The sequence below is a fragment of the Cervus elaphus genome, chromosome 29 (assembly GCF_910594005.1).
Source record: "Cervus elaphus chromosome 29, mCerEla1.1, whole genome shotgun sequence".
NCBI classification, from domain to species: domain Eukaryota; kingdom Metazoa; phylum Chordata; class Mammalia; order Artiodactyla; family Cervidae; genus Cervus; species Cervus elaphus.
In genome coordinates this window covers 40,021,713-40,034,267 of record NC_057843.1, presented here as the reverse complement: position 1 = coordinate 40,034,267, position 12,555 = coordinate 40,021,713, and the positions used below count along the sequence as shown (strand labels likewise).

The window sequence follows — 12,555 nt, the reverse complement described above, 5'->3', positions numbered from 1 at the left end:
TTCCAGACTTTCAAAGAATTTATCATCGGGATGGAGAGGCATCTGTGTACAATTTTAACTTAAAAAACATCCTCTTCCTTGACTATGTACATGTATACATTTGATTAATGCTTTCTCCCCACTCCCATTTGGTCTATATGCTGAGGGCTTCAGCTTTATGTTTCATCAGAAAAGAAAAAGAGAACAAGAAATAGCTGCCCTTTTGAGGTGGGCCGACTCACAGGCTGGGAACTCAGGGGAGACCTTTAGTTCTGCCCTGTTTCTTGGACAGAGATGGTCTCTTATTATTGACCCAGAAATGTCAGATGGGGCCCAGGGTGAGAGCACATGTCTGCACCTGGGCAGGTTCATGACTATCCCGCAAAAAATGACTAAATGTGCGTGCCCTCCAGACAAGGAGTCATCTCCATCATCTCATCATCTGAGGGTCAGCCCTTACAAAATCAGCTTTAGCCACTGAATGTGACTGAAATTGAATTCAACGCAAACTGAAAATATTCTGTTTACTTAAAGCCCAGAAGCCTTTTGTGAGAAGGATCCAGGGGCAGGCAGTGGTAGTTAAATTTGTACATTTTTCTTTCTTGTTACAGTTTTATCTTTTCCGAGCAATTTAATGAAGACTCCAGAGGAAAGAATTAAATGTCTGCTGGTTCAATTACTGAATAATGAAAAGGTGGAAAGGAGCACCATGCACTGTGTGCCGAGCGGCCAGCAAAGCCTATTCTTAGAGTGGAAATCTTTTCTGTGCTGTTCACACTCGCCTGTGCCATCCACAAGTTGTACAGACAAGTGTCGGCGGAAGTAGCAGAAACTGAGCCCTGGTGTAGATCTTCCTCTGCAAGGGTGACAGGCCTGGCCCACAGGGGGCATTGCATGACACCCACAGTAGCAGCCAGGAACATGGCCATCCTTCAAGAAGATTCTCACCAGCCCTGGCCCCAAATGCATTCATAACTAGCCTGTCCTTAGGACCACACGACAGGAAGGCCTCAGGGGCAGAGGAAGACTTGCCAGCAAGGATTTCAAGGATACTTTACAGTCCCTGCAGCATTTGGAAAACTACCCCTGCCCCCCACCTGCCCTAGCCATACACAGGAAGATTACAGAAACACAAAAATCCTCCCTGCATGCTAAAACCAAAGATAAAATAAAGCGATGATGCTTCAGAATTCTTTAGAACATTGCTTTAAAAACTTTAAAAATCAAGTCTCCCTGGAAATACTATGCAAGGAATTAGGCAGTGAAGTGTAGACTGTTCTTGCCTCAATGCCCAAGATGACAGTGTATCTCTGCTCATGCTGGGGCCTCCCTGAAATCTGTTCAGTGACATCAGAAGACTCCATGGACAAGTCATTTTTCACCTTTGAATTCTTCTCTGTTTATTTAAGAGAATGGCTTTGTTCTTGCAAAACACACACTGAAATGTTTAAAGATAAAAGGCTATGATGTACATAACTAACCCATAGGAAAAAAATGTGTGTGTCTCTATCTGCATATATATATATATAATATATACATACACACACACCTATATTTGTGTATACATATTCATGTACACATGTGTTCGTGGATGGTAACAGTGGAGCAAGAGTAAATGATAAAGCAAACAGGATAAAATATGAACAATTGATGAATCAAGCTAAAGAGAACTTGGGAAGCTTTTGAATTACTTTCTATTTTTTTACAACTTATTTGTAAGTTTGAAATTAAATAGTTTAAAATAGTTTCAAAGTTTAAAATAATACAAAGTTTTACAATTTTAAATTCTTTCTCTTTTTTTCTCAGTATTGGTTTCTTGCTAGAGACCTTTATAATTAGCCAGCGGACCTACTGGGTAAAAGTGTCCGTGCGGGTAGCCCCGCTCTGCAAGAAGGCAACTGTCCTGCTGACGTGTTTAATCAGGCTGAGAATTCTCTTGGAGAAACCAATCACAGATGGTTCGGGAGCAGCTCCTCCGATGCTGTGCTGGTGATGACTGGGGCTGTGTGCTGGGGCTGGGGCTAGGACTGGGTCTAGGGAGTGCATGAAGATCTCAAGTTCTTCCTCTCCTCCCTAAAAATATTACAACCAAAGGCATTATATTTTAAAAAATAACTATCGAGTGTGTCTCAAGCCACTTTAAATATGTGAGAAAATAAACTATGAGAAAGAAGAAATCTCTAATGCCTCTCTCTCTCTCTTTTTTTTTGGTATGTGACACAAGAGACGACAACAACGTCAATCTATCAGAATAGAAGCTCTTTAAACACAAGAATACTCCTTAATTATTTCTGTTTCTCCTATACTCTCCCAAGAAACAGAACTGTGGGATGCAACTGAATGAAGATGTGATTAAATAAATGCACAACCCCCAAGACAAAGTTCTACATGCAGCTCCTTCGGTTTAAGACTGCATTTAAAAAAAAAAAAGACTGCATTTTGAAATCTATCAAATGTTGAAGCAGGGACATTGTTATCTATGGGTTCTCTCTATGTAAGTTTATATTCCTCTTCTCTTTTCTTTTTAGAATTCTGTATTTAAATTTTATTTAGAACTCCATGAAGAGAAAAGGTGAGGTACTAACTGGGAGAAGATACTTTTTCCCATATAAAACTGAACAGAATTAATATCCAGAATATAGACATCATTCTTACAAATGAATTAGACAATAAAACAATTGAAAAAAAAAACCACTGTCCAAAAAACTGGAACAGGTATTTCATGGAAGAGAAGAGATGGTCAAACACCATTCAAAGATGCTCAAAGTCATTAGTGGTTAGAAAATACAAATTAAAGCCACAAATATGTGATAAACACCAGATTGATAAGAATTCCAAAGCCTGACAATATCAAGTGCTGACAAAGTTGTAGAATAACAGCACGCTCATTATTTGCTGAAGGGAGTGAAAACTGGAACAACCACTTTGGAAAACCAGTTGGCATCAGAGAACAGAGGTGTATGCATGTCCTATTATCCATCAATTCTACTCTTGGGTATATACTGAGATAGGTGGAGAATGTGTACAAGAATACTCATAATACTACTTGTATAATGGGAGTCATCCAAATTTTATCAACAGTACATTGCACTAGCAACTTAATGCATTTCATATTACAGAATGCTATCCAACATTGATAAGGGCTGTATGCATCAACAAAATGACCATCAGAAGCAACATGTTGGGTTAAAAAATCAAATTATAGGATACATACATTATGATCCCATTTATGGAAAGTTCATTTGGATTTGTTTTAGGAATAGAAACACACACGGTAAAACTATAAAGAAGAGCATGCAAATGACCAACAAAAATTCAACACAGCAGTTACCTCCGTTTAGCGCAGAAAAGAAGAGTGAACAGGACAAGACACATGAACCTTTAACAGAAATGCTAATGGCCTATTCCTTAAAAGACGTAGTGGACACATATTCATTGTATTGTTATTCTTGATATTTTAAAAATGTACACATTTTACAAATATTAATATGTATGCTAAGTGAGTGCTCACTCAGGCATGTCTGACTCTTTGTGACCCCACAGAATACAGACCATAAGGCTTCTCTGTCCATGTGATTTCCCAGGCAAGAATGCTGGAGTGGGCTGCCATTTCCTACTCCATGGGGTCTCCCCGACCCAAGGATGGAATCTGTGTTTCCTGCATTGGCAGGCAGATTCTTCACCAATGAGCCATCGAGGAGGCCCCCAATAATAGGTATACATTTAATAAATATTCTTTTGTGTGTACTCAATACTTAACAAAAATGACTCTTAAGAATTGGTTAGTAAGCCAAAGACCAAAAATATTTTATCCAAGGCTTGTTGGAAGAAGGAAGTGAAACAACATGCTGGCCATCAGGCCCTGGCACTGCTTCCTTCCAAACACGGCATGCTGTCTACTGGTCTCCAGTCCCTCCTGGGTCATTCAATCCAAACTCAGCCATCACTCAGAGCTACTAACTGTCCCAGGCCCGAGGAAAGTTTTAGGATGTTCCTCAGAAGCAGCAGGCAAGCTTCCCTTTCTATCTGCAATTCTAGCCCTCATTTTAGCATAGGCCTCCTCCAGGTGTGAATGACAAGCACATCACCCTGAGCAAGTTTGTGCACATACACTTCCAACTCTGCAGCTTGATTGGGTTACTATTACATACAAATATTACTGAAAGCTACTATTACTGACTCTTGGCTTTGACTTATTCTCCAATATTTGTACATATTTCATAATGATAATGGAGCACCACATTTAAAACAAAGCATCTCCCTGTCCTCCAGTCAGAAGCTGCAATCTGAAAAAGCTCCTTGAAACATACATCTCTCCATGCTCCAACTACAACCATGTAGCAACCATCCCTTAAACCAAAACTGAAATTTAAAGTGAGTGGTGCAGTTACTGTCAGTACAGCATTGAAGAAAAAAATCAACCTAGCTTCAGGGACGTCTGACTCCCCACCGTAGTAGGTCATTAAAGATAAGAAAGCATTTACCTTCCCCAGGCCCATCTGCCACCCAGTGGATAGGGAAGAAGAAAGTTTTGCTATATTTTTAGTATTGTGAATGTTTTTAGATAATTGTTTTCATTATCAATTACTACAATGAAGGTGAGCTCCTTCAGCAGTAACATCCCAACAGAAAAAAAATCAGACTGGTAAAAAAAATTCTTTTATATATGACTTACCTTGAAAAGTCCATCACTCAGTCCCCTATACAAATACAACCACTTACCTCAGCATATAGTGCTGAACTGGCCTCAACTGCATAGACTCTACGAGCTCCAGCCTATACAGCAAAAAATGACAGTATTCCTGATCCACAACCAACATCCAAAACAACCTGGAAGGAAATGAGAAGACAAAAAGAGGTGAGAACACATACCAGAGCTTTGAGACCAGACAATTAAAGTACTGGCTTTGATTTTTACAAGTGGTCTTACTTTGGCCAAGTTATGAATCTCACTGAGACTCCCTTTTCTCATATGTTAAACACGGTTAGTAACTCCCACCTTTTAAGGTTTGCTGTTGGGATTAATATGAAGTGTATACAAAGTACTTGGCACATAATTGGTTTTACTGAAATTATTGCTATCGTGATTACAGTTTCTTTGTTACATGGTTTGCTTTTAGGATATTTAGGACCAATAAAAGTAGAGCATCATGATTGAACTTGCTTATCTTAAATATCAACCTAAACAAAATGAAAACTGTCTCCAATAATTCTTAGAATTATATATATATACACACACACATGGGGATGTGTGTGTGTATATTATATATATATGTGTGTGTGTGTCTATATATATACACACATATATATTCATAAAAAAACTGAAGATAAAGTCTTTCACCCACATAAATTAGGATATAAGCTTTCATTCTAGGTAACCCCCAAAAAAGTTGTAGTAGTTTATATGAAGGGTAGAAGGGTATTAAGACAGTAGACAAACAGAATTTACAGAAACTTTTCTTCTAAGATTTAAATCAACAAAACCCATTCACTGGCACAAAAGGACAAGCCAATATTTGGACCTGCATGCTGAGAGGAAGAGGTGGATGGTATGGACTGGATCTCTGGCCCCACACACTGCTGAAGCTGAGGCCTAAAGCTCAGTCTGATGGTTGAAACCTTAGGATTCTGTATTTCTGCCATATCTTTTAGTCTTAGCATCTTTCCGCACTAGCTTTGAGCAAGGCATTTCACGTGGCTCAAACCCTCACAATAAATGTATGAATAGATAGCATTATCGTGCCCACTTGTAAGAGGACTAAACTGAAAATCAGGGACATTGAATGAGCCCAATTTCACCTAGCAGTGAGCAGGGGAAATAGGAGTTGAATCTGGGCATTTCTGCCTTCCAACCTCATGTTTCATAAAATCACACACTGATTACTTAAGTTCATTTTTATAAATCTGACATTTTAACCCAGCAATACCAAGAGGCAATGAACAACAAGGAAACAAAGTTTGTTTTTTTTTTTTCAGGAAAATTTATAACAGTTTTTACTTTTACTTTGATAGCAGGAAAAATTTTCCAAAAAGTAGGAAATGTTGGAGGTCGCACATTCATGTGTGTGTGCGTGTGTTTTAATTGCAATATCATACTGTGCTGACACAGATTCGGTGCCATTATTCTAAGAGAACATGCTGTTAGTAATGGGCTCACAGTGCTCGCTTGTATTAATTCTAGAGCTGTGGCTGTATTCCATACGGTCTCCTAGGGCCTGGGTAATTAGGAGCATTACCAATTTAAAATGTCACCCAGTCTCTGGAATTTGCCGTCAGGCTGCCTATCCTTTTCGAAATACCGCTCTTTATTTCTCCCCATCCTCCCTAGGAGCGTCATCTTCACATGGTCCTGGTTTACTGCAAGAACACTCACGACTGCTGGCTAAAGAACAGAGGCTCTGTAGGTTGGACAGTGCAACCCACGGCCCCCTCAAAAGACGCACCACACCCAGAAGAACTTTTCCAGAATCTTCTTCAATTAAAAATAGAACACCTTCAATTCTATGTTCAGTCCAAAACAGAGATACAAAATTAAGACACGATAGAAACTGCACCTGTTTGCTCTGGTGACAGGTGCCCCAGAAATGTGTGAAGGGAACATTTTATTAGGGTTTCACAAGGCACATCTTAGAGGAGTCTATTTCAGGTCTCTTGATCCTGCAGACTAAAAAACAAAGACATGTTTAACCACTAGAAGAGAGACAGTGAAGAGAGGGAATGAGGAGAGAGAGAAAAGAGGTGAGAGGGAGCCTGATGTGGTTCAACTTTTTGCCAAATTAGGACTTTAAGTAGGAAGACGCTTTGACAGACCCAGACCCTATCTAGAGAAGAGCTGAAAACTATTCCCAAATACCTTATTTCAATAACTAATTTCAAGTCAAAACAACTTTATTCATTTGGGTGATTTCAAAACAGAGCATAGCCCTTGAAAAAGAATCTGATCGTTTTCTAGCATTATCCAGATAATGCCATCTGTTTCCCGCTTGTGTGTATATTTAAAAAGTTAACAAGTGAATTTTCAGTCTGGGGCTTGCAGAAGAGGGAGCGGAGAGGGAGGGACATTCTGCCTTGTCTACATAGAGCCATGAAATGCTGGAAACAAAGCTGAGGGAGGCTGAGAATACATTCTCTGGTGAAAAATGAAAGAGTCAAAGCAAATATTCAACCTCGAATGGAAACAGACTCCCTTGGCCCTTTCCAATGGGGGTTTCCCAGACTAGGAGGAGAGAGGGCATTAACGCAGATAATTCTTTTACACCTTCTTATCTGGCACCTCAGGAGGCCTTAGAGCTGCCACTAATCACATTTTCTTGTCCTCACAGAAGATTATATTGAGCCCATTTTTTATTCTACCCTTGGGAGGCCATCACAGAACTGGGTATGCTTGAGGACCTTACACTTCCTGATCCTAGAGAAAACTCTCTCCCCTCAGACAGAGGCAAAAGAGAGTCATAAAATCCCCTTTCACAGGTAAAGCAGTGTGTAGTTTCCAAAGGACGTTCCCTTGGCACTCTCTCTGTGGTCCTCATGCCTCCCTGGGATACAGAGTACGCGGTTAGGGCCCCACTGTACTGAGAAGGAAACAGGCTCGGAGAGACGGTTTCCAGCCCAAGGTAACGCAGCTGGTGAGGGGCAGGGCGGGATGAGAATGCAGTGCTCAGTGCTGGGCAGCATCATGGCCATCCTTCTGCACAGGGACAAATGGGAGGAAAGCGTGGACTATGAAGACATGGAAGTCTGAGCACACCGCACTCCGACTGAACATTTCCGATGGCTCCATGGTGTTGGACCCTGGTTGGGATCAGCCAAGCGAAAGGACGACAGGAGGTCAGAGGCAGTGAGGACAGCAAGCGCAGGGAACCTATTCTGACTTCCTCCCTCCTGGGTCTCCAGGGATTGGTTGTGTCTCCTCCACCAAAGCCACAGTTCTGCTGGGCTTCCACTTCTTCCAGCTCTGACTATTGTCTCAGGTTTCCAGCAACCACTCCTTCCTCTCTCCTCCCTCAGGCCTAGGGGTGCTAACAGGTCCCCACTCTTGCTAGTGCTAGGGAATTTCACCGTCTCATGCTGGGTCCCTATATTCTGCCCACAGCACTGTAAATGGTCCTGTCCTTTAACTCTCCTAAAACACCTTGTCGGGTATGCTGTGTCTCTCCTGCAGGAACCCTGGCTATTACACCAACTCTTCCTTCTGTTCCCCAGCAGGGAATATTTCCTTAACCTTCGCTCCCCTCCCAGGCTAAGTCGAGTGCTCCAGCTCTATGCCTTTTTATCATCACCTACTCAAGCCCTCCCTCTGCAACATTCACCACAGTTATACTTCTTCATTCAAGGAGGAACTATCTGATTAATTTCTGCTCCCTGTCCTGGATCCTAAGCTTCATTAAAGGAGAGACTTCTGTTTTCTCAGGACACTCACTAAATCTTCGTTAACAAACTGAATAGAAATGGGTCTCACTACCACAGAGAAGGAACATATTCACGATCTAAAAGACACAGTGCAAGTCCGTTACCTCCGTGAGAAAGCATCTTCTACCAGCATAACACATCCACTTCAACCTTGGGATCTTAATAAGCATCCTTCAAAGGATGACTTTCCTTTGATGGTGCCATACCATCATCACATTACAATCTAGTTAGCTCCGGTTTACCATGTTCCTCTAGAGACAGAATTCATCCTCAGCTCCCCTTGGATACACAGGCAGTTAACTACAGAAGTGGCTAATTTGGGGCTCATGTGGGGCAGCAGCAGAAAATGGTATGAAATCCTTGCCAGGCCTAATGGGGAAAAGTCAACAATCGGTCCATGTAACAATGGTCCAAAGTTCTGTGAATTTATTTGTAAATAAAGTTTAAAAAAAATTAAAAAGATAAGGTCATTTCACAAGTACAGATTATTTTAATTACATGCTCTTATGGTTTCCTGGGCAAAGAAATTTTTCAAAATGTTTGGACAGGGCTAAAAAAGCTCCAAGAGGGTTCAGAGATATTTATCAGGATTTACTAGGTTAAAATTAACAAAGAACACCCAGGTCCTAATGAAAACACGAAACACAACTACCCCGGAATAATAAAGCAAAAATAAACACAGACCATTATTTTTATACTTACTTTGTACTATGCTTGTTTAGTACCTTTAACCTTATTTATTCATGGTGATGACCATCAAATGTGGGCACCTTATTTTCTCCATAGTACAAATAAAGAGACTGAAAATCAGACAGAATTGAAGTCATACACTTAATAAATGGCAGAGATGAGATAAAAACAAATGTACCTAACTGAAACACCATGCTATTAGCCACTTCCCCCAGTTTTGATTCAAAGCCTTTTCTGTGTGCTGTTCAGCCTACAGTAATATTGGTCACATTTAGTCTGCTTTTCACGCCACCAGTTTTACAACTATCTTCCAAGATTGAGGTCCTGACTCTCCTACAATCAATTCTTCACGTCATGCCAGTTGTTATGTATTCACTGTTTCTTTATTTGCTTGAGGGTAACAATGGCTGCCCTGAACTGCAAATCCTAACTGTCATTTTTGTATGCCTCATACTCCTAAATTGTGCCCCACCACTTGGCACTTTCACGGCCATTGCTGCTTCTTCCAGGCATTATTTTATTACATCCACAGATACCACCACTGAACAATCCCAAGTTACAAGAACCCCATGCTTTTGCAATGTCATGTACTTTATCATCATGGCTATCTGGGTTATGATGGGCTCGCAGCCCATATTTATAGGCTCCCTACCCCACAGACTGCATCCAACTCTTCCAGCAACCAAATTGCTAACTAATAGGTTGACTGAACAGCTTCTAGGTAGGAACAGAATGATTGAACTACACAGCCTTCTGCAGGCCACTACATCTCTCACTCTGGCTTTTGTCAGAGAAGAAAAATTCCAAATCACCTCAAGAGCTACAGAACACATCTCTTTGTGGCCTCCACAGCTAGGTTTAAATCCTGTTCAGATAACTGGCACTTTCACTATGGCCAGAAGAGTTCTTCAATGACAGCTCCTCATAAGACAGAACTTTACAACTGTTGTGCAATTAAACTGGCTTTCCACAAAAAGGTTGCCTGTATTTAAATAATGAATATTTAATACTTATGAGCACCCTTGTTTCATCCCACCTTATTTCTTCTGGCAGAGGACAGATAAATTCATCACCAATCTTTTCACCACCCTTTTACCAGTTTTCCAACTACTTTTCTCTATTATTATGGAAAATACAGAGATGCTGATCACTCTCAGCTTCTCTCCCCGTGATTATCCCCCTTCATATGCTGCCAACAGACTCAGACAAGCTCACTCAGCTCTAAACCCTTTGGCACGCAATCATTCATCAGACATCAAAAGTGACTCCTACTACCCGTTGTGCCAAATACTGCTAGATGCTAGAAATTCAGAGATGAAAATAACCTGTCTAGTAGGGAGAAGTACAATAGTGTGTTCTAGTAGCAGTGATAGTATTCTATAACAGGCACAATGAAAGCATGAAAGAGGAATGGTCTGCTCTACTAAGGAGTCTGGAAAGACTTCATTGAGATGATCTGAAGAGTGAAAATCAACAGATAAGTTGATGTGTGTCATGTGAACGGAGGGAGTGGCAGGAGTTTCAAGCTGAAAGCATATGGAAGGCACCAATGAATGACAGAGCCAGTCATGTTTGCTGTTCAGTCACTCAGTCATGTCCGACTCTTTGCAACCCCAGGGACTGCAGCATGCCAGGCTTCCCTGTCATGTCCGGGAGGCAGCAAATTTTCTCAGGAGCATGATGTGTGTGGTAGAGACAGAAGTTGGGCGAATGGTTGAGAAATTACCAGCGCAAGAGCAAAGGGTGATGCTTGATTGTAAATGGTCTTGTACACAACACTAAGAGCTTGGACTGAATCCTTAAGCAAAGAAGGACCATAAAAATGTTTCCAGTGGAAGAATTATTTCATAGTTGGATTTCAGCAACATCAGTGTGGCATAGATTGGAGGGCAAGATATCAGAGATAGCAAAGCAGACACTGGAAGTTTCTAATCACCATCAGTCCCTTCTTCCTTCCTATCAGAACCTCACTCTGTGATTTACGCCCCTCTGTGTGATTAGCCATCCCCAGTCCCAGCCTGGGAAACTCAACATTCAAAAAACTAAGATCATGGCATCTGGTCCCGTAACTTCATAGCACATAGATGGGGAAACAATGGAAATAGTGGCAGACTTTATTTTCTTGGGCTCCAAAATCACTGAGAATGGTGACTGCAGCCATGAAATTAAAAGATGCTTGCTCCTTGGAAGGAAAGCTATGACCAACCTAGACAGTATATGAAAAAGTAGAGACAATACTTTGCCGACAAAGATCCATCTAGCCAAAGCTGTGGTTTTCACAGTAGTCAGGTATGGATGTCAGAGTTGGACTATAAAGAAGGCCGAGCACTGAAGAAATGATGCTTTTGAACCATGGTGGTGGAGAAGACTCTTGAGAGTCCCCTAAACTGCAAGACCACACCAGTCAATCCTAAAGGAAATCAGTCCTGAATATTCATTGGAAGGACTGGTACTAAAGTTGAAGCTCCAATACTTTGGCCACCTGATGCAAAGAGCTGACTCACTGGAAAAGACCCTGATGCTGGGCAAGACTGAAGGCAAAAGGAGAAGTGGGTGGCAGAGGATGAGATGGTTGGATGGTATCACTGACTCAATGGACATAAGTTTGAGCAAGCTCTGGGAGATAGTGAAGGACAGGGAAGAATGGTGTGCCACAGTCCAAGGGGTCACAAAGAGTCGGACACAACTGAGCAATTGAACAACAACAAGTCCCAAACAAAGGAGCCCGACTGGTTCAGGGCAATCATAAGTGGTTCTTTGTCTCTTGCCAGTGATGGCTTTTATACATGTTGTGTGTAATACAATATTGCTAATAAGACCAGAGGGGAAGTCTGTTGGGAGCTACTGGAAAATTTTATGTCTTTTAAGACAGACACACAAGAAAGATGTTACTTCCTTCTTGGAAATGATTAAATTTAAATGTGATGCTCAGAGGAACTGGATCAAAACACCTCAGAATCTCACTACCTTCAGCATTTCAGCCAATTTGAATAGGATTTCCTCCTATTTGAGGCCAAAGTTATCTTAACTGGTACAAGTAGGGAAACTAATTGGAAATATCTGCAATACTCTAGAAAAGACACAGTAAGAATGAGAACTAAGAATCAGCTGTGGGACAAAGGGAAAGAGAAGAGCCGCAAAAATGCTGGGTTCATAGACACTAAAGAATTTGGAAACTGGAAAGTCTAAGAAAAGGTCCTGACTGACTCTGGGTTCCTGGCTGAGGTGATGTATAACATCTTCAGTTTTTGCAGCTAGAGTGGAATGCCCGCTTGCCTTGCTGACCAGCCACGTGGCTGTAGAAATTGCTCGTGCTGGTCTTTGGAAAGTGGAGCTGTCTCACTGCTGCTGCTGCTGCCGCTCACAGAGCGTGCAGCAGAGGCTTCTCCTGTCCCTCACGCTGTGCATGGGTACAATGCCCACCTCACTTGGGCCACATGTGCTTTCTCCCCTGCCTCCTACTGCTGCTGAGGCCCT

The 12,555-nt window shown here is 41.5% G+C and overlaps 1 protein-coding gene across 11 annotated transcripts in view; it reads right to left on the bottom strand.

The window, feature by feature from the left end:
- LOC122685961 (histone-arginine methyltransferase CARM1-like) overlaps window positions 1-12,555 on the bottom strand; it is a 266,015-nt gene that overhangs the window by 117,612 nt on the left and 135,848 nt on the right. For all 11 annotated transcript variants that reach the window (XR_006338580.1, XR_006338586.1, XR_006338584.1 and 8 more), the window contains exon 4: window positions 4,702-4,809. Coding sequence is in view for 1 of the 11 variants with exons in the window: in XM_043891011.1 (XP_043746946.1) it covers window positions 4,702-4,809 (108 nt within the window). In the remaining 10 variants the exon portion in view is untranslated. The remainder of the gene's footprint in view (window positions 1-4,701; window positions 4,810-12,555) is intronic.